The 22,943-nt window shown below is 37.1% G+C and overlaps 1 protein-coding gene across 1 annotated transcript; it reads left to right on the plus strand.

The window, feature by feature from the left end:
- Window positions 1-969: 969 nt before the first annotated feature.
- On the plus strand, window positions 970-22,563 carry LOC132294626 (sucrose nonfermenting 4-like protein). The gene is made up of 13 exons (XM_059792538.1): window positions 970-1,937; window positions 2,124-2,211; window positions 7,884-8,066; window positions 9,865-9,972; window positions 10,087-10,146; window positions 11,216-11,305; window positions 12,748-12,882; window positions 13,336-13,480; window positions 13,577-13,750; window positions 14,355-14,418; window positions 14,797-14,866; window positions 21,736-21,853; window positions 22,022-22,563. Exons 1-13 carry the CDS (start codon window positions 1,813-1,815, stop codon window positions 22,111-22,113), a joined length of 1,452 nt encoding a protein of 483 aa, XP_059648521.1. The 5' UTR covers window positions 970-1,812; the 3' UTR covers window positions 22,114-22,563.
- Window positions 22,564-22,943: the final 380 nt, after the last annotated feature.

Below are 22,943 nucleotides of genomic sequence, written 5' to 3' on the forward strand. Positions count from 1 at the left end.
ACCATTTAACTTATTACTACTACCACATGAAAAGACTAGGCCATCGTATTCATGAAAATCAACGGTGCCCATCTGCTTAGTTCCATCAACATCACACGCACAATAGTACTGGCACTACTCTATAATCTCCCCAATACAATACCCAACTGCTCAGCAAAACGACAAGTCATAATTAATGGCAGTTCAGTAACTTCACTCAAAAAGTGAGCAACGAAAAATAATAAAATACTGGAGATCACATAAACTTCTTTCAACACCCTTTTTTTCTGTGTACGGTATTGGTTAAACCCTCCAAAAGGCACAAAAGGCATCTCTTTCTCTCTCTACCCCCCTCTTTCTCTCTCCACACGGCCCCAACCAATCATTACAGAGTGTCCCAAGGGCCCCACCACAACGTCTCTCCATCACCGTCCGATGTAATAACACACACTTTTTTTTTCTTTTTCTCTCTCTACAAATAAAACAGTAGAATATTAGGTGATTTATGCACCTCTACGTTAATTGAATTCTTTGACCTTAGACACTAATAATTGTCGCATGTTATGAAAGAGAAATTATAAAAGGTTTTAAAATGAATTATTATGTATTTATTAATTACTTTTCTCGTATTTTAAGATTTAAAAATTTATATTCTTTTGAAGTTATTTAATAATTGTCTTTATAATTGCACACATAATACTTGTAATCTTACATACGTGCAATGGAGAAATTGTATGTATGTATGATAAATTATATAAGGGTAAAATTGTAAGTGCCACGGCTGCACTGTATGCGCTTTTGATGGTGAAGCACGGATGGCTCGAGGGTAAAAATTATATACCTGTAAACTGTCATCATGGACCCACAGATTATAGTCCACTCACCCAATTGGACCCACCACATGCCTCCTTTGTAACCGTCTGATCTGATTTAACTTTCCCAAATAAGTTGTTTCTCTCTCTAGAAAAAAGAAGCAGAAAAAGCTGCGAAAATAGTCCATTATTGAATATTATTATTATTATTATTCGCGTTTTCTTCTGCTTCTCCATATTTTCTCTCTCTGAAAATCTCTACACTCGCGAGATTGCCGGACTTGGAAGATCCAACATTGTCGACTCTGTGATTTCTGTACAAGATTAGGTTTTCTTTTGCATTTTAGGGCACGTTTTGGTACATTTCTTTACTGCGAATTCTGTTGAAATCCGTTCGATTTCGTTTTGTTTTCTCATAGGTTTTCGTAATTTAGGGTTTTTTATTAGATTTGGTTGGAAAATCTTGCGTTTGGTTCATCAGAGCTCGAATTGGATCGCTTTTTCTCAATAATTCATTTTTGATTGGTTGAATTTTGATGGTTTTTGAGTACCGTTCGATTTGGTAAAGAGTGGTTTGGAATTGTGAACCAGAGGAGCTGTGATTGATGGTTTGCGAGATTTGGAGGGTGTTATAGTGGGATCACTATAGAATTGGAGGATTGTTGAGGTGGTCATTGTTTCAGTGTATTATTATTTTTTTAATTTAGTGTTTGCTTCAAAGATCGTGGTGGATATAAAGGAGAGTTTGGTTGTTGATTTTGTAGGGTTTTGTTGGGTTGTTTGATTTGGTGGCTTTGCATGTGTAATTCTTAAGGGGTCCTCTGCTGTTTCGTGGAGGATCCCGAAGGTGGCAGTTTTAGCTGTTGGTTCTGTAGTGGGTGTATAAAGTTGAGATACAGTGTTGTTTAGCTTCTTATGGTGAACTAAGAAGTGGATTTTGGAGAGCAGATAAGTGGGAAGGCGTGGTAAAGAAATTGTTTTCTGAGGATTGGTTTCGGTTTTCGAAATAATCTTTGGGAAAATGTTTCCTTCTGGTGCGGACACTGGGCATGATGCCAGTGGGGTTTCAGGAACGGTATTGATGCCTACAAGGTTCGTCTGGCCTTACGGGGGAAGAAGGGTGTTCGTAAGTGGAACTTTTAACAGGCAAGTCACTTGAATGATTCGGATTTGATATTGATACTACAGTCCCTGTTATGTTGATATCTCTTTGGTCATCTGTACTTTTCTTTGTTGTATTTCATTAACTTATGGTTTTTTTTTTTTTTTTTTTGCACTTGATTATGGTTAATATGTGATGATGGGTTTGAATTGCAACTCTTAAATGCGCAGGTGGTCAGAACCTATAGCAATGTCTCCAATGGAGGGCTGCCCCACTGTATTTCAGGTTATATACAGCTTAACGCCAGGATATCACCAGGTCAATATACTATTATGATTAATAGCTATAATTTATCGAAAGAGCATTGTGATTTATATTCCTATAAATAATATTTATTGTGTGCTTACTGCCGATTGCAATCTGTTAAGCATAGAGGGGTACTCGATCAATCTTACTGTACAAATAGTTGTGTATGGTATTGTCATGGTTATATATATATATATATATATATATATATATATGTTTATATTTTGCTAGCCAATCAGCCCAATGAAAATAAGTTCCTATATAATTAGAAAATCTGGAATTTGTATTGGGGGCTGACAGATAGTTTTAGTTTGGAGTTACCAATAATGCTTGATACTTTTTAAATGTGTCGACTTTTATGGTTGATCCATATTTTAATTAAATTGGTGCTTTTATTTTGGAAAATTATTTAGATTCAGCTTAAACGTTTAATATCCTTTAGTGAATTGTCCCAGCTAACTTCAAACTATATATTTAGGGTGCACCCACATACAGGATTTTCTTTTGCATTGGCTATATAAGAAACATCTGAACTTCTCTTTTTTACCTTGGTTATGTAGAAAGTACAATGAGGGGACTTTTTTGGATGTGAAATGTAGTTCTATTTTTCCCTTACCTTAGCCTGCCATTATATGCATTTTCCATATCAGTGATCTTGCTTTATTTAACCACCAAATCATATTGTTACGAAGGATTCCTATCTATTCAGACATGCTTTCTAAGACAAAATTTTGATAGAGGTTTATCTAGATAGTTTTTTTAGTCACCGCATAAAGTAAGCACTCATGAAAGGGTATTTCCATCGAAGGTACACAGGAGATAATGAAAATTATCCGTTTTTTCTTTAGTATTAGAAATTTAAAATAGGCAATGTTTCCTGACATTTTTGCTAGCTAAATAGGCTTTTGCTGAAGTAGTACCAATCCTTGACATTGTCTCAAAGATCTTAAAAATGCACTTAAGATTGGCAGAGATATTAAGAGAAGCTTTTAGTTATAAGACGAATATTATGGTTTTGAAGAAGAAGGTTTATTTGGCAAATGAAGATGATAATTTTCTCTCTATATCCGTATGACCTAGGTCGCCTGAATTCAGGTATGGGTACGTATTGAAGTGTTTGGCTCACCTAATAATTAAATCCTAAGTTACGGTGACTTGGCTTGAGCCTAAAATCTGTGACGGTATTTTTAATAGTTATCCGCCAGGTCTCCTCGCCAAGAGCTCCCCGGTGATGACAGAGTGAAGCTCATCTTATGTAATACCCTGGGGATGAAGATCGGAATAACTGAAATTTTTAAGTAACATTATGTTTTTTTGAATGATGCAATAGAATCAGGGGTTAATTTATAAATGCAAAGAAGTTGGGTACAGAAAATTAGAAGGTTTTACAATTATAAAAGAATGATATTAATATAATTAAGGTTAATCTGAAAATACAAAATAGGTTGTGGAATAGAAATTTAGAAAGATTTTTATATTATATTGGAACATTGCTTGTGAATCGTGTTTTACTTTTCTTTTCTCTATGCAAGAATCTAAAATCGTCTAAGAACAAAAGTTCTTGAAGGGCTCCAGCAATGCGATCTCCATCTTCTTTGTGATCCTGTTGGATATTAGTTATCTCAAATTTTTGCTATGATTTTGGTGATCGTTGACCACCCTGCTCCACGGTGTACTTTGGCCATTGAAATCTCTAATTTTAAAGAGTTCTAGTAAGACACTATTATCTATCTGAGGCAAGTGGAGACTGGTGTGTGACACATATCTTGTGCTTGTATTAGTGCTTTGTTACGGCGATAGCTGCAAAACTATATTTTGGGTATGTAGGCAAGTATGGGTAACAGAGATTAAAACAACATGGGAGCTCAATCAATTTTCTCTTCGATAGTTATTATATTCTCTATGCTTTTTCGCCTTAGAAACAAGTCAATTGAGGACATCAGTGCAACTTGAATGACAATGGTGGCAGTGGTCCAAATCAGAGAATTCAGAGGTTACAAGCAGCTATCTATCATGCCATCAAAGAGAGCTGCATTTTTTGGGGTATGTAGTCAAGTATGGGTAAAACAGATTAAAACAACATGGGAGCTCAATCAATTTTCTCTTTGATGGTTATTGTAAGCTCCGTGCTCTTTCGCCTTAGAAACAAGTCAATTGAGGTCATCAGTTCAAGTTGAATGAAATGGTGTCAGAGGTCCAAATCAGAGTATTCAGAGGTTACAAGCAGCTATATATCATGCCATCAAAGAGTGCTGCATTTGATCCTTACCATATTCTTCTACCTTACTAACTCTTGCTTCCCTTTTGTAGAAGTTACTCTTCAAGCTTATGGTCATGGAGAATCTTTTGATGTAGAAAAAATCCAGATTTTTTTAAAACAAAGAAGTGGAAGTATTGTGTGGTATTTACTTAGTTGGATTCAAATGTTTGGGGAACTATCAAGATGTCTCCCTCAATTAGGCCTAATGTATATCATGTAATCCCTGAATTCTAGTGGTACACACAAATTAATTTAGTTGGGCTCCGAAGTAAATCAGAACTGAACCGATCTGAACAGTTCCACAGATTTTGGAACCAAACCGAACTATAGAAACCGGAGGAACCAAATCAAACTGGACTGAAACAAACTATAAAAAACCAGATTGGACATGTTCAATTGGGGAGAGAGAGAGAGAGCAATTGAAAGAATTAGCATACAACAACTTCACAAACCATATGAGAACAAAAAATGACCTTTAAAAAGATGAACAATTCCAGATCATAGATTGAAATAATCAAACTCGAGTCTACAAATCAAGCCATTAAACTGATGCAATTAGATCGGCAAAGATATGCATGTTCAAAGATATTTACATATATATCAGAAATTGTATATGGAAGAAATTCGGAGCTTACTGGAATGACATTGAACACTCCATGGATTAATATCCGTGACTTTGTTCACTCAAAAATTCAAGATAAAGTAGAAGTACTACGAGTACCAATCAATTAGGTCTTGAAGATATTAGCTTGGGGTCTAATCAAAATTCAGAAGAAATGGATACTAAACCCTATAAGTGATTTGGAAATGAGAGATATAGATAGAGATGGGGTGAGGTTTGAATTGGAGAAGAGAGAGAGAGAGAGAGAGAATTGAGGCACGTAGCAGCTATGCTACCTGGACTCCATCCATGTCGACAAGGGAACATGGACATGGGTGCGGCACGGCTATTTGTAGTACTGATGAAGAAGAAGAAGAAAACGAAGAAATTACTAAGCTCTTCTTGAGATTCAAATTTGTAGGAGTCAAAAGTGCAACCTCAATGTTTTATCAAAGGTCCTCTTGCCATTATCTTTGTCAAGAGTCAAAAAATATTGTCCGAACCATGTTGGAGGTGGTATCGTTGCCAATCGAGATGCTGGGCTTTCACCCTTTCGAGAATGCAGATTGGGCGATGCAAACGAAGAACTGCAAAAAACCTTTATTTGTGTTTTTAATGAATCATTGTTATAATTTTACCCTTAATTTTTCCTAATAACAAAATTACCTCGTTATTTTATTTTATTTTTTTTACAATTCCCAATGATTTTTTTTTTTCAATTATACCCTTCTCTTAATTTACGTTTAAATACTTACCCAGCTTTATTTCAAGTACTATTTGACGTGTTCACGTATCCTATATTTCAAGAATTAGAAGTGTCTGATGCTTAGACACGCACCTGTATCCCATATCACGGGGAATCAGTGAAAGGAAGAGAGAGCTGGGTTATACAGAGTAGAAATCGGAGGATAAGTCGCCAGAGAGATGGAGGTTAAGGGGCTTCGTGTGAAATGGAGAGATTAGGATAGGTTAGAGTATATGAGTAATCTGGTGTTTTGCGGTTTGAGTATTTGAGTAATTTGGTGTTTTGCGGCACATGGGGAACAAGATTTATTTACCAATTAGAATAGAACAAATGGACATGCATATATAAGTTACGGATCTTGCGGTTCAGTTCAGTTCAGTTTAGACTGTTTTTTCAATCCTGAACCGTGAACCGAAGCAAAGCTCATGGTTCCTTGGTTTTTGGAATGGGAATTGAACTATTAGCTCTCAGATCCTTTCACCAATTTTTATGGTTTTGTGTGCACTGCACCCCTACCTAATAAATCCACCAAAACCATGAGGGTTACCCTCATATTACTAGTGGATAAGCTACTTCTTGAAAATTCATTAATACATGTTTAGTTGTGCATGAATATTTTGGATTGTAATCATGAAATGTGGAGAATAATGTGGTCTGTAAATTGTTATTAATTAGGGTCATGGGCTACCAGGTGTGGTCCCCATTAATCGAGGGTGCTTGGAGGGGTGGACTGGATACAAACCTGACCTTTGGCTTTGTTTGCGCTAAAGCAGTTGCTCTCAGGATTCAGACCCACTTGAAAGCCCGAGAAAAGCCGTTCTTAATTATAGCACATAATTTTCCGTTGTAGTTTTATGAGTTTTAATTGTATATTTGATCCAATTAAAGTGTATATTGTGCTGATAAATATATTTCTATGCATGGTAGCATATTCGATAGATAATAATATCTTGAAATGTTTTCTTTGTACGAGTTCTGATCTTCTGCGATACCTTCTTCATTCTTATGTTGGGTACAATGGAGAGCCAAAGCCTTGTTCTGTATACCTGTATTAAGACGCTTTGACATGTGATGAATTGATTATTTGTCAGGTCTCTTGATGAGTAAAAATTTCCCGCTTAAAAGTGTCAAGTTATCTTGCATGTATGTGCAGCACATAGGTAGAAAAAAAATGCCATGTACTCAGATGTTTTCCAAAAGACCAACAATGGAAATAGTTCTCCAACAAGCCAAAAAAGTAGTACTTGAGGCCAACTTCTTCAATTCCAAGGCTGGTATTTGTACCCATGTTGGACGTACCATGCTGCATTCCAGCCAAATACACCACCAAAGAAGAAAGGTGACACCACCTGCACCTCTAACGCCTATCTTTTCTTTCCCCTCATTATGCTCTTTTCTGACCTCACATCATAAAAAGTTTAATATCATTCACAACACACAACCATTACCCTTTATGCTTCAATGTTTTCTTTCCAGTACCCATCTTTACAAGTAGGATTTACTTTAAGCATATTTCTACAAGCATCTTGCTTAAGGCTTCCATCACTACTCAATTAAGATAAGGAGAGTGGATTTTCTTGGCTGAGTCTCCTCAAACTTAAAAAAGCCTAATGGACTGTCATTGATCTTTGAGATAGAAAGTCCCATCCATCCATTGGCCTTTCCTTAATATTGGCTAAAAAACCCTATGTACATGATTGTAGGTCTTCTCTTTATCTTGGTTTGTGTTAAGGCTGCCTGGGAAGCACTACATCATATTTGCGTTTATGTAAACCTTTTGGGGACTGCCAATTATTTTGTTCTATATGAAAATAACTATTGGATAAATAAACTCACCACGATTTCATATTTGCTCTTAGGTACATGCAAATAAAATGCAATTTATATGATTGAAGTTGGTATATAACAAGAATGATACCTATAAACTTTGTTTGTGCGTAAGATGAATTCTGCAGGGTTGTTACATCAAGCATGCTATGCACAGTGTTCAATTTAAGAACTCTTCTACTACATTTATTGACTTGTAACTTTATCCCTAGTAATAATGTGTAGGTGTGTTGTTTTTTATTTACATGCAGTTTAAGTTTTTGGTTGATGGAGAATGGCGGCATGATGAGCACCAACCCGTTGCAACCGGAAGTTATGGGGTAGTCAACACCATTTTCCTAGCCAGGGAACCTGATATGGTTCCTGCAATTTTTAGTCCGGAGACACCTGGTAGAGCTAATATGGATGTGGATGGCGATCCCTTCCTTCGTCTGGTATGAGACTTTTTTAACTCATACGACTATAATTTTTTGCTAGCTAATGTATTCTCGCAGTGGCATCATCGTAGCTGGGGCTATTTTCCTTGTGTTTGGCATTTTCCTTTTTGTGAAAGGAACTTATAGGGAGTTTACTTCAACATGCTGAAGGAATCACACTTCTAAGTTTCTCATCAAGATTCCTTGTGTGAAAGATAACACTTTTAATGATGCAGATTACCTCACCTTGTACAGGTGTAACTTTCCCAGCACCCACACAACGCGCACCCCCCCCCCCCCCCCCCCCCCCCCAACCCCAACCCCAACCCCCCCCAACCCAACACACACACAACAACAACCCTCAATGGATACAACTGATAAGTAGAATAAGATCAAAGCCCAATCCCCAATAAATAGATTAACACCCAATCAAAAAATATACCCTAATCGGAAATATTAAGCTCTAGAAATTGAAGAGCCGCTATGCAAGTATCTGAAGCAATCACATTAGCAGTCCTTTATGTACCTCCATGCAATCTAGCATTTCTTTCCCTTCAATTTCAAAGAAAACTCTAGCCAATTTCCTCTTCAATTTCAAAGCTGGGTCATAATTAATGAACCAATTTGCTGCCAGCTGGAAAGAAACTGTTTGAAGCTGACCATGCCATTGACACAATGAAGCAAACCAACTCCAAATAGATCTAGCCAAAGGACAACTCCAAAATAAGTGATCCAAAGAATCTTTATCCCCATAACAATTATGACAATAAGCTGTAAGTGTTAAACCCCGTTTCTGCAAATTACCAAAAAATGGAATAGCATTCTGCATAATCAGCACAGCAGGGTCTACAATGGCACCATACCAACTGTTTCCAATCTTCCCTTTGTCCAAGGTCTTTACAAACATTCCAAACATTCTTAAAAGAATACTGCCCATGTTTCCATCTGATGATGTCCTCACCTCCCGTGAATCTGTAAGTTCTAAAGAAATTTATAACAAAAACAGGCCATGTGGAGGGAACTGACCATTGATCATCAACCGACAAGGCTGCAATAAGAGCATTCCTTAAGATGCCATGACCACTGAACGGTCTGAATCCATATAACTCAATAAGTGATCTGCCATTGAACCAAGGATCTTGGAACAAATTAAAATTCAAGCCATTTCTGGAACTCAATGTTAGCAAGCAACAAATTCAGCCCAAAAGAATGCTCTTTTCAAGTACTTTATCCCTGAACCAAGAGACCCATAACTCCTCCTTGGACTGGATAAAATTACAAGCAAGCATACATTTAGAGGCTAAATCAATACTGTGAAAGCTTCTAATACCAAACCCTCCCTCATTTTTCTGGCGAGTTACGTTTTTCCGTCTACGCAAATTAATAGGGTTGTCTGAAGAACAACGCCAAATAAATTTTTTAACTTTCCTATCTTTAACAGTGTCTGGAATAGAAAAAACTGAAGCCCAAAAATAATAATAAGAAGAAATGACAGACTTAATCAGCTCCACTCTGCCAACCAATGATTGGTTAAAAGCATTCTTTGCATAGAAGTGCAACTTTTTTTTACCTCATTTTAGAATTTATGTCAAAACAATGAATCTAAGATATGTGGTAGGTATATATATGTGGGTTTTGCTGGAACTTATTATTACGTCTAGTTCTTTTAAAGGAAACTCACCTCTTTGTCATGATGCATAGAACAAAGTAGAGAATTGATTGCATTCATGTGTCATCATCAGTATTTTATTTCAATAGAGTTTGTATGTTATTTTGCTGCATGGAGTAAATCACATTGTTGGATGATAACTTGCAGGAAGCACTTCCAAGGATATCAGAGGCTGATATAGAGATTTCTCGCAATCGTGTATCTGTCTTTTTGTCCAGGCATACTGCTTATGAGTTGCTTCCTGAGTCTGGCAAGGTTAGGATACTCTATCAAGCTTTTTGAGCCTTTTGTTTGATAGTTCTTTGTGTTTGATCACTTTCATTAGGTTGGATTTATGGCTTTCTGGCTCAATTTTGTCAAACACTGCAGGTCATTGCGTTGGACGTGAATTTACCTGTGAAGCAAGCATTTCACATTCTCTATGAACAGGTATTTATTTATTATTATTATTATTATTATTTTATACTCAAACAAAAATTAAGTTTCATATACTCTGGATTAGTGATCTCTTGTCTGGAGTCCGGACTTTGCAAATATTGTCAGCAAAAGTTATCTCAAAAATTTTTATGTGATGATGAGAATGCATATTTGTATATGATGGAAAGACCCATATGAGGAAGACTGGGTTTCATATGCAGTGGTGCCTGATATAATGTGTACACCCATTATCTTTTCATATAGACAATAGGAATTGACCGATAATCCATATCTCCCTTTTAGTAGCCATGCTAGCACTTCATTAGTATATTATAGGGGCGCAACTTGAACGGGTCAATCCAAACCAACCTGATCATTACTTGGTCTTTGTTGGGGCATGGAGATCTCTTTTTGTTGTTTGGGATGGGGTTAGGTGGAAAATTTTCAACCAGGCCTCAATTTAGGTTGGGCTGGGCAAAGGTGCCCACAACTGAACCCGACCTATATTAATATTAGCAATAATATTTGTTTCATTGCAATATTAGTAACCTGAGTCAAACCTTGGACTAACCTGACTATATTATTTGTTTCATTGCAATATTATTAACCCGAGTCAAACCTTGGACTAACCTGACTATGCCGGTCAACCGGAGCCTAATTCAAGCTTAACCCAATTTTAGGAAAATATACTCAGGTTGGCTTGGGATAAACTTGTATGGTAAAACGTTGGGTTGTGCTGGGGCTTTGTTTGAGGGTTTCTACCTCGAGTTTGGCTGAATTTGACCCCTCAACCCCCAACCCTCCCAAATCACACTCCTACTATATTACAACGGCTTTGGCAAGTCATTGACTCTATATGCAGCCCATATGCCACACATATCAGGTTAAATCAGCATCATTTATATGAGTGTACTGGACTTATATGATTCCTACACATTTCATCTTGGCCTTCCTGTCAATTGCCCATCACTGCCCCCCCACCCTGTTTTCTCGTATGCAAGGTTCTGAAGCAGTAATTTATTTCTGATTAATGGCTTGGATTTCATCTTATTTCTGATTAATGGATTGAAGCTATTTCTAGGGAATTCCTGTGGCTCCTCTCTGGGATATTTGCAAGGGTCATTTTGTTGGAGTTCTTAGTGCGCTGGACTTCATCTTAATTCTAAGAGAGGTAGATATACATTTTGGGTATTTTTCTGTCCGTGAACTGATTGGTCTGTGGTTTTCTTGATTGAATTTATTGCCTAAATTGATTAATATACCTTGAAAGCTATTCTGTATTTTGTATGGACAAGACCCGGAAACTCTTTTAAATACTTTTTTGTGGCTGTACTTTTCTTTTATAGAAATGCCCATTGTTTAACGTTTCTGTCCATGGGGATTATTGATTGCAGTGGAATAATTCTTTTAAATTCCACCGGAAGGAGATGTCTCTTGTAAATATTGTTGTCCATTGTTGCTATTTTAAAGTGCAGGTTCCAAGTAGAAGTGTTGCAGTCATTTTGAAGTCTTGTGAATTCTTATATTTTAATGTTGATTAGCATTACAAATTGTGATTGTTAAACAGGACTGTACTATGGTGAATATATATCTCATGATGTGGAGTATGCGAACGTTATTGTTCTGTCACATTGTTAAGCAATGAATCTTCATTGACACAAATTTTAGATGAGAACTTTTTTTATACATTGATACATGTGTGTGTGTGTGATCATCCTGAAGTTCAACATCAATTCTGGTTAAGTTACTGTCTAAATTTTGATGGTGCTGTAGACCCAGTTTTTTTTTTTTAACTGAAAATAATTTCGTGTGATAGTTAGTTGTTGACAACGGTACTGCAAAATATTAAAGTTCACGAAGGATGTTGGGTACCTTTGAGCCTTGAGGTGAAAAATGCTTGGAGTTTCAGCGAAGGCCTCTGAATGAGTTCTCATATTCTCATCAAATCATGACTTTGAAATCTTAAACCATTTTCACGAGGACCCTTCCTGCAAATGTCTCTAAACTTAATTGTCCCCCACGCCCCCACCCCAACACAATACAGACTTCAATAGAGAAAGGAGAACAAACAACTTTTTCAAGAGAAGTGTTTTTTTTTTTTTTTTTTTTTTTTTTTTTTTTTCAGAAGCATCCATAGCTCGTTAATTTTCACTGATTCCCCTCATTCAACACTTGGCCACCATAAACTTGCAACCCTTTGCAAAATCTTATATGATGACCAAATCTAATTATGTATCCCCTGTTATATTCTTGTGTAGAATGTATGTGTGCATGTTTTCCATGATCTGTGAAGTTTATATACTGTCTTTGATTATTCATTTACCTCGACTTTTTCGTTTCGAAGCTCAATATTATATATTTTTGCAGCATCCAATACATTTTTTCTCCGTAGAATATAAAGATAGTTGTTTGCATCTTTTACATGTTTAGATTTCAATTTTGGAAGCGGTAACTAAATACTGTGGCTGCATTTTAGCCAAGCATCATGCTATTTCTGTTTTTCTTAGTTCAGTGTTTGTATTCATGAGCTTTTTCATCTTCTTGTTCCTCGAGTCCATTTACATTTATTAAATGATTTGGGAGAAGAATGCTGTCTGATTGTTTAAATTTCAGCTTGGGAATCATGGATCAAACTTGACAGAGGAAGAGCTTGAGACACACACTATATTAGCTTGGAAAGAGGGAAAGATAAATCTCAACAGACAAATTGATGGCAATGTCGGATCGTATCCTAGACATCTTATACAAGTAAGTTTTCTCATAAGGTGCGCTAACTTTAATATGGGAATAAGGCAAGGATGATGATGATGATGATATGCTAACTTCTCCAGCAGTGAATGGATGCTGACCTTTGATTTTTATGTTGTGGATAACTAGAACATCATGTGATATTTAGCTGAGGTTCCTCAATTCATTATATATATTTCAACTTATAATCTAATTTATTCAATTTTGGTCTGGCGTAAAAGTCACAGAGAGAAGAAATAAAATCTCAAATTCTATATGTATATATGTGGCTTCAGTATCAGCTGACTTTAAATTTACTTTGAAAGAGTGGGAAAATAAAAATAAAAAATCCTCAAATTCTATACATGTACATGTGACCTCAATATCAACTGACTTCACATTTTCTTTATGGAAAATTTCAAATTTAAAATTCTTATTTAAAATTTTAATAGCCAATACTTCTGCTATGTGCAGGGTGGGCCTTATGATTCTTTAAAGGATGTTGCCATAAAGATTTTGCAAAACAAGGTGGCTACAGTTCCCATTATCCATTCTTCTTCACAGGATGGTTCATATCCACAGCTTTTACATCTGGCTTCACTCTCTGGAATCCTTAAATGTAAGCTGTTCTTGGTGTATGGTTCTGGCTTCCCTCTCTGAATTTTGAAAATATAAAGCATATTATTCTTTAACTAACAGATGACTTAATTTTCAGGTATATGCAGGCATTTTAGACATTCTCCTAGCTCTTTGCCCATTCTTCAACAGCCAATCTGTTCACTTCCTTTAGGTACTTGGGTTCCTAGAATTGGTGAATCAAATGGACAGGCATTTGCAATGTTGAGATCAAATGCCTCTCTTAGTGCTGCCCTATCCTTATTAGTTCAAGGTAACTTCCTTCTCTTTCCCAAAAGTATGTGGACGCAGAAGAACATCCTTATCCTTCCCCTTTTCGGAAGAAAAGGAGGATCTGGACAAGATTAATGAATTTCTAAAATAAAATAAAGTTTTTTTAATCACAAATTTCTGTTTAGCTGAAGTTTTTACATTCATTCCTTGCATTTTGTTTGTAGCTTATTGGCTAGCTCTTTAGGTTATGCAACTGTCATGTTTTACGGTCTGTATGGGTATCTTTTGCCCGAAGCATAAAAATGGATAAGTTTAATGATTTCTTTTTTCCTTGTGTACCTTAAAAAGTGTGCCAGTGATATTTTTTGGTGCAAAGATACATTTTATCTCTACTTACCCATAGATGATTTTGTAGATTTGTTATTCTCATTAGATGAACGAAGAATTGATAAATAGGAACTTTTGTGCATTAGGTTACATAAATTGTTTGGGTTTTTTTTTTTTTTTTTGCCCTGTATGACTCTTAGTTCATTACCGTGTGAAGTGAAAGTTAAAGCTGAATTGAACTAGTAACTATCAAGTTGTTCTTTTTTTGCCCTACCCCTTATGTATTGTCTTATGCAATTACATTGTTCTAATTGCAGCTGAAGTTAGTTCAATACCAATTGTGGATGAAAATGACTCATTGTTGGATATATATTGTAGAAGGTAATCTTCTCTCTTACTGCAGTATAGGTTTTCCATGTGCTGCAAGTACTATTATCCATTTGAACTCTTTAATGAATATATTTCCATTCCTTAGTGAAAGGCATATTTGTTTTTCTTTATTTTTATCTTTTTCTTTAGACGTATGAGAGGGATGAATGTTTGTTTTTTAGTAGAGTTGTTGCATAGCTTTGTAGACACCGTGCTTACATTGGCTGGCTGAGCCTCTGTTTTTTACGCTTTTAGTGGTTCTTTCTTTACTGATAAAAAATTATTTGTATTTTGGGTAGTAAGATCACTGTTATGGCAAAAGACAGCCTATGCAGTATGCACAGATTCGTTCTTTCTTTACTGATAAAAAAATATTTGTTTTTTGAATAGTGATATCACTGCTTTGGCAAAAGACAGAGCCTATGCACAGATTCGCCTTGAGGAAATGAGTATTCAGCAGGTAACTGTTTAGAGATTAACTGTATTGACTTTATTTGTAAATCTTTCCATTAGTTTTGAAAGTGGCTTATGCTATGGGGACAAAGGAGAAACTCTGTAGGCATGTAATATAAAGAATAAAAAGGGAATGTAAGCTTGTCTTACATGGTAGTTACTAGCCCCCCCCCCCCCAAAAAAAAAAAAAAAAAAAAAAATTGAAGAATTTGGTGTGTGTGTGTGAGAGAGAGAGAGAGAGATGGATAGAAAGATTGGAAAATGAGTATATTTGTGCCCATGCATCAAAGGTTTATAAGAACTTTTAAGTGGATATAGAGATGATTCTCAATAGTTGTACTTTTATTGCTTAGTTGAGGCTCACTTGGCAATTATTCAGGCTACTTCTGATGCTTCTTTGGGAGTAGTTGAGTTCAAATGTTATAATACTTGGTTGTCCTTTTTATGTGGTTATCCTTTAAAATGATTTTATGTCCCCTTCTAATTTTACCTCATTATTCTTTGCTCTTGCTATATCTTTGTAAACTCGTTATTTTTGTTCGGTAAATAATGCTAGTGATATGTCTCCATAGCAGTGTAATAATTGATAAATGGCTGAAAAAGTTGTATTTCTTTCATATATCTCAAGGATATTTATACAAAATACACAGACCTATTCAAGGTAAGTCAACTATACAATTAATTTGACAGCTAATACATTAACAGCTAATAGATAATATCAGCTAATAGATAACAACAACTAATAGATATCAACTGTACACGCTAACTCTCTCCCTCAAGTTGGTGCATAGATATCGCACATGCCCAACTTGGATAGTGATGTATGAAACGAGCCACTAGTAACACCATGAGTCATCTTATCAGCCAGCTGGTTCGCACTCTTAATGTAAGGAACCTCTATCACACTAGAATCCAGGTTATCCTTGATGTAGTTTCGGTCAAGTTCAATATGCTTAGTTCGATCGTGTTGCACTGGATTATTAGCAATATCAATAGCTGCCGTATTATCACAAAAAATCAATATAGGTTTCTTTGGACCAAATCCAAGCTCACTTAAGAGAATCTTCAACCATGTAAGCTCCGTAATTGCATGATGAAGAGCACGGTATTCAGCTTCTGCACTAGGCAACGATACCACATTCTATTTCTTACTCCTCCAGGTCACCAAATTGCCTCCAACGAATGACACATACCCTGAAGTAGACTTCCTATCCAACTTGGCTCCCGCAAAATCAGAATCTGAATAACCCACAATGTCTAGCTGTCCATGCCTGGAGAACATAATACCTTTACCTGGAGAGGACTTTAGATAAGCCAAAATACGATTCACTGCATTCATGTGTCGGTCACTCGGATTGTGCATGAATTGACTCACAACACTAACTGCATACGATAAGTCAGGCCTAGTGGGAGTCAGATAGATCAACTTCCCCACTAGTCTCTGATCTCTCTCCTTGTTTGTCGGAATCTGATCAGGATAGATAGCTAAGCCACGATTTACTTTCAATAGGAGTGTCTATAAGAACACACGCAGAGTTACCAGTTTCAGCCAAGAGATCTAATGTATACTTTTGTTGAGAGAGAAAAAGTCCCTGCTTGGACCGAGACACTTCAATGCCCAGAAAGTATTCAGAACCCCCAAGTCCTTCATTTCAAATTCCTTGGCCAAATAGCTCTGAAGCTTCTCTATCTCATTGGTGTTGCTACCTGTAACAATTATGTCATCCACATAAACGATAAGCAAAGTAATATCATCACCATTCCTCTTATAAAAGAGAGTGTGATCTACCAAAGCTTGCTTAAAACCATACTTCTTCATTGAGTAGCTCAACCTGCCAAACCATGCTCTTGGTGATTGTTTCAACCCTTATAAAGCCTTCTTTAGCTTGCATACCTTACCTCCTTCAGGTGTAAACCCCGGGGGAGGATCCATATTCACCTCCTTTATCAAATCACCATGAAGGAAGGCATTCTGCACATCAAACTGTTGTAATGGCCAGTCCAAGTTAACTGCGAGAGAGAGTATAACTCGAACAGTGTTCATCTTGGCCACAGGAGCGAAGGTCTCTTGATAATCAATCCCATTGTATCCCTTGGCAACTAGTCTAGCCTTGTACCTCTCAACTGTCCCATCTGACTTATACTTCACTGTAAACACCCACTTACATCCCACTGTCTTCTTTTCCCGAGGCAACTCGACCAACTCCCAAGTAGAGTTCTTCTGGAGAGCCTTCATTTCCTTTACCATAGCAGCCTTCCACTTAGGATCTCCAAGGGCATCCTGAAAATGACTAGGAACAGACACAGAAGACAACTGAAGGGCAAAAGCTAGGTGAGTCTTAGACAGACGGTGATAGGAAACAAAATCAGAGATATGATAGACAACATTAGAAGAAAATTTGGAGAAACCCAACCTATCAGGTTCTTTACGATCACGAAAAGGATACCGCCTACCCTGATCACCAACCTGTGGATTCAAGGCAGCAGTCTCCACAGAAGTTATAGGGTTAGAATTAATATCTGAAGTTGAAGTTAAAGGAGAAGAAACATGTACCTCAGAGTTAATCCTAGAAGATTCATCCGATGGCATGGTAGTATCATCAAGAGGGGTACTAGAGTTAGAAGGAGGCGGCATGACAGTGGCATCCTTGTTCCTTCTCACATATACTTCTTTGAACAAGTGGGTTGGTCTTTTACCTATTTTTTCATCGAACTCAATCTCCACATGATCAAGAGTATCTAAAGGTTCTCCTTTTTTCATAACAGCTGAATCCTCCTCCTTACCTGAAATCCACAACCTCTTTTCTTCTAGCCATAACCATTCCTCTTCCTTACTACTAATCTCCCCTTGAAGAGGAATCAGAGATACATCCCCAGAAAAATAAGACTCTCTTTCACAAAACTGAACATCCATGGACACATAGTATTTACTTGTAGGAGGATGAAAACATTTATAGCCCTTTTTTGAACGAACCAAGGAACTCACACTTAAGAGCAAGAGGGTCAAGCTTATCCCTATGAAGAAAATGTATATGAACATAAAACACAACCAAAAACCTTAGGACAAAGATTAAGTGTAGAAGGAATAGAGTGAAATCGGGATAGCATTCTTAATGGAGTTTGATATTTAATTATACGAGAAGGCATTCGATTGATAAGAAAAACAGCAGTCATGACAGCCTCGGCCCAGAAATACTTAGTAACATTCATAGTAAAGCATAAGGTACGAGCCACCTCTAAGAGATGACGATTCTTACGCTCTGTTATGCCGTTTTGTTGTGGCGTGTAGGCGCACGTTGTCTGGGGGAGGATGCCATGTTGTTTGAAGAAATCAGTAAGAGATTGATTCACATACTCACCACCGTTGTCAGAATGGAAAACCTGAACCTGAGTATGAAATTTGGTGACAATCATTTCGTAAAACTGAGGAATAACATGTATAACATCACTCTTAGATTTTAGCAAATAAACCCAACTCACTCCAGTACAGTCATCAATAAAAGATACAAAGTATTTATGGCCCGAAGCGAAAGGAATAGAAAAAGGACCCCACACATCTGTGTAAACACATGAAAAAGGAATAGGACTTTTATTGAAACTCACTTTAAAAGGAACAGAATGGTTTTTAGCATAAATGCATTGTTCACACCCTAAACTAGAAGCAGAAATATTGCAAAATAAGTTGGGAAATAAACGTTCTAAATAAGAGAAAGATGGATGTCCCAAACGACAATGTCATAAAAATATCTTCTCTCTGTCAGACTCTCTCTTTACTTGAAAACCACGGCTAGGTTCAGATTTTAACTCCCTTACCCCCTTCTCCAAGTAGTAAAGACCTCCTCTCTCCTTACTAATGCCAATCGTCATCTTCGTAAGATTGTCCTGAAAGTAGAATGAAAAGTTACAGAATAATTAAGATTTTTGGTAATTTTGCTAATGGAAGGAAGGTTGTTAGATAGATTAGGTGCAAGTAAAACTGAAGACATGGAGAATGTAGGAGAAAGTGAGACATTCCCAGCCCCTGTAATTGGCATAGGAGTCCCGTTAGCAACCTGAACAGACTTAACGGGTGAAGGTATTAGAGAGTCAAGTATGGAAGAGTTACTAGTCATATGATCAGTGGCCTCTGAATCAATAACCAAAGTGTTAGAAGCAGTAGAAATAAGGGCCAAACCAAAATTACCTCCTTGAGAAGACACTCGAGATACATGAGAAGCAGAAGATGGAGAAGTGTCGACGATAGCAACCTGAGCAAATTTCTTGTTCTTCTTCTCAGCTTGCTTAAGCTTGAACCACTCCGGATAACCATGTTTCTTCTAGCAAATATCAACCGTATGTTTCGTACTATTGCAGTGAGTACAGAGACGAGAAGAGAGTCGGTAGAAGGAGGAGCTGGTCAGGAACTCTGTTGGACAGCAAGAGCTGAGGCCTCTTAGTGATCCTTTATTGCTATGGTGACCTGTCTCTGTGCTTCATGACGAACTAGAGAATATGCTTCTTCCAAGCTTGGTAAAGGAGAGGTAGCTACAACACGACTACTAACTTGATCCAAACTGTGATCCAAACCTGCAAGAAACATATAGACCCGATCCTGAGAAATACGCTTGTTTCTCAATATCAGTTGCATACGTCATATCATTTGGTCTTCGATAATCAAGTTCCTTGAAGATTGAGTTCAGCTCATGTAGTACTCTACAAGAGGCCGACCATCCTAACGCAATTGAAAGGACTTCTTCATCAGTTCATAAACCTGAGAAGAATTAGAGACATTAAGATAGCTTCTTTTTACCGCATCCCAAACCTCCCTGGCTGTTCCACACTGCACAAAGTGGGACATCAAATTAACCATCATGGAATTGATAAGCCAAGACTTGACTAGGGCATCTTCAGCCTCCCATTCATCATAGCTTGGATCATCCTCTGCAGGTGCAACCTTTCTCCCTGTGATATACCCCTTTTTCTGTCTACCAGCAATATGCATCTCCAAAATCTGAGACCAAACACGATAATTAGCACCATCCAATTTAATAGGAATGGGAGAAGTAGTTTCGTGAATAGTCATCGTGGAGGACTTCTTGCTGTCAGATGAATATTCGGTTAGAGAGGAAGAATCAGTGATTGTTTTGGCTGCCATGGATCGTGGCTAAGAGGTATTGAAGACAAGCAACAGCAGCACAAAGAAGATAGCTGACGGCTGTTGCAGGTCTTTAGAAGTAAGGTTAAAATAGAAAAGAAAAGAAAAGAAAGCAGCAGAAATTCCTTCTTTTTGCTCTGATACCAAATTGATAAATGGCTGAAAAAGTTGTATTTCTTTCATATATCTCAAGGATATTTATACAGAATACACAGACCTATTGAAGGTAAGTCAACTATACAATTAATTTGACAGCTAATACATTAACAGCTAATAGATAACAGCTAATAGATAATAGCAGCTAATAGATAACAGCTGTACACGCTAACTGTAATATGTTGGTTCTGTGGCGGATAAATTGGTTAAGTTGTTTTACTACATAAATTGTTCACAGAGAACCCTTATTGTTGGATGCTGCCAATCTAAATTAAAACCATTAAAACAGTGTGTACATATTTGCTATAGTGTATATGTGTGTGTGAGCCTGTGTATGTGTGTATATATTGTGAAAATTTGGTATTATGTTTACAAAAGAGTGCATCTTTAGAGGAATTGGACAATATCGATACATACAGCCTTTTACAAATTTCACATTATGAGATGAATTTGGAGAGGAGCTAGTTGGGTTTTGAGCAGGTTTCTGTAAGAAAGCAAAACCTGAGTTGTGTCCTGGATGCAATTGGGTCTATGGAGAACCTCCGTGCCCCGTTCCAGTTACACTGCTATTATAAATATTACCCTTATATACGGCCCTAGGATTTTCATAATCAGACTATCGATCTCCTTCTCAAATTTGCTGTCATCTCCCTTGTCGAACCTCATTGTCATTGCCACCACTGTGATAACTATCGCTTCAATTGTCGACATGGTATACATATTTCCAAGGTGATATTGGTCATCATATCTAGATATGTTATTGAGTTCTGCTGCTTCTTCGTCGAAGGCATTCTCATCACCGTCATCATCTCTTTCTTCTCATGGGCATCTTGTATTATTGTCACAGGTTCATCTCTTATGTGTGTGTGTACATTTATATATTATTTATTGTCAAACAAAGTGGGATGGGGCCGTGGTCGGAGAGACTAATCGGAAGTGGGGTTGGGGGGTAGTGATTTCTGCTGACAGGGATATGGTGCCCCATTCAATCCATCCTCAGTTGCAAGCCCTAATTACAAGTTACTACTTTACGGTCATATATGCAACTTAAATTGACCTTAATATGCCCACTTTTAACTTTCCTCTGAAGCTCTGTTTTGCATGTACAAATTGGCCAGACCAGTATTATAAATGATACATAGCGGTGGTGATGATGACGATGATGCTTATGAAGATGAAGCATTGCACCTGACTGAGATTTTCCTTCCTACACCCTACCCACGCACCCACCTTCGCACACTTTTATCTCTTGTTTATTTTTAGGCTGAGCAACTATTTGATTGTTTTATCCTTTTAACAATTGTATTCTTATTCTTTTTCTAGTATCAAACATCCCTTCTTGCAAATTAAAGAATCAGTATTTAAGTGAAATTCATTTATGCTCTGTTTGGTTGTTTGGAATTCCCGCGCATAATTGGAATTGGAAAAAAAATAGTTTAAAGCTTAAAACTAGTTCAGTTCTCAATTCCAATTCCAAAGCGTCCGTTGATGCCCTCCAAAAACAGCATTATAGAAAACTAGTTATTGATAGTGACCACCTACAGAGAACTCATCATACTTGTTTTCTTCTTATGTCTAACCTGTAGGCCTTACAGTTGGGACAAGATGCAAGTTCTCCTTATGGTTTTTTCAATGGACAGAGATGTCAAATGTGTTTGCGATCTGATCCTTTGCACAAGGTGATGGAACGGCTAGCAAATCCTGGTAATTTTTTCTTTTCTGTTCGTTTTGTATATTCAATTTTTTATTCACCATTCTAGTATAGTGCCAGCTTGGCCGTTCAAATTCTTCCACCAACTTGCTCCTTTTTTTTTCCTTAATTGTTTGGGATAGAACTTTTTACATACTTGAGCCATTCCTGGCATATTCCAGGGGTTAGGAGACTTGTAATTGTGGAGGCTGGCAGCAAGCGTGTAGAAGGCATTATTTCATTAAGTGATGTGTTCAGATTCTTGCTTGGTTAGCTGGAACTGCTGTTCACTTTTTCACATGAATTGGGTTCTCATTATGGCAATGGAAAAGATCCACGTGTTCGTCGACGTTCATGTTCTCTCTGCTATGCCTTTCCCCTTCTTGTAAGGTGAATGTTCTCAAAATGTCTTCCTGATCCTTTGGTGAGATGAGCTCTTTCTTCTGAGCCCCACCTATTTTTAGGATACAAGTTTAGAAGGATGAAAAAGAAAAATGTAAATTGAGAGGTTTCAGCTTTCCCCCATCTTGTCCTTATAACCCCATTTATTATCAACTCAAGTCATGCTGCTGGTACAGCTGCCATGTTTGTTTCTTACTGTTTACAGAAAAGCAGCAAGGAGTTGGGGATATTGTTTGTTGATTGGCTGTCTTAGAAGACGGGTCGATAATTCATCTTAAGTTACTTATTGTCACTTAATTTTATTTTTTTTTCGTTTTTTTAATCCCTGGTTAGCATGTTTCTTTTTGTATGCCGGTTTTTCTTTATAAATCCACGATTTAGTTTATAGGATTTATTCGTGTATCCTATTCAGATGGCTTGGTTTTTCGTTTGAAGTACTTTTTTACCCCTTATTTTTTGGGTTCCCTAATATAGGATATAATTAGCTCCTGTTACCTGTAGGTATGATCTGCAATGAGCTTTATCTATTTCCAAGAATTAAAGAGAAGCGAAAATGTGCCTAATGAGATAGTTTGGACATCAAGTTAGGATCTGAAATACCTAAGGTCTTGCGGCCTAGTGTCTTCCTCCCAAAGTGGATGTCCCAAAGTGAATGGTGAGGGTTCAAGTCGGGGCAAAGTGGGGCGTGTGGGTTGTGTTTAT

This window comes from Cornus florida, unplaced genomic scaffold (genome assembly GCF_030987335.1).
Source record: "Cornus florida cultivar Cherokee Brave unplaced genomic scaffold, ASM3098733v1 CherokeeBrave_3.0.0_Hap2_Chr02, whole genome shotgun sequence".
Taxonomy (NCBI): Eukaryota; Viridiplantae; Streptophyta; class Magnoliopsida; order Cornales; family Cornaceae; genus Cornus; species Cornus florida.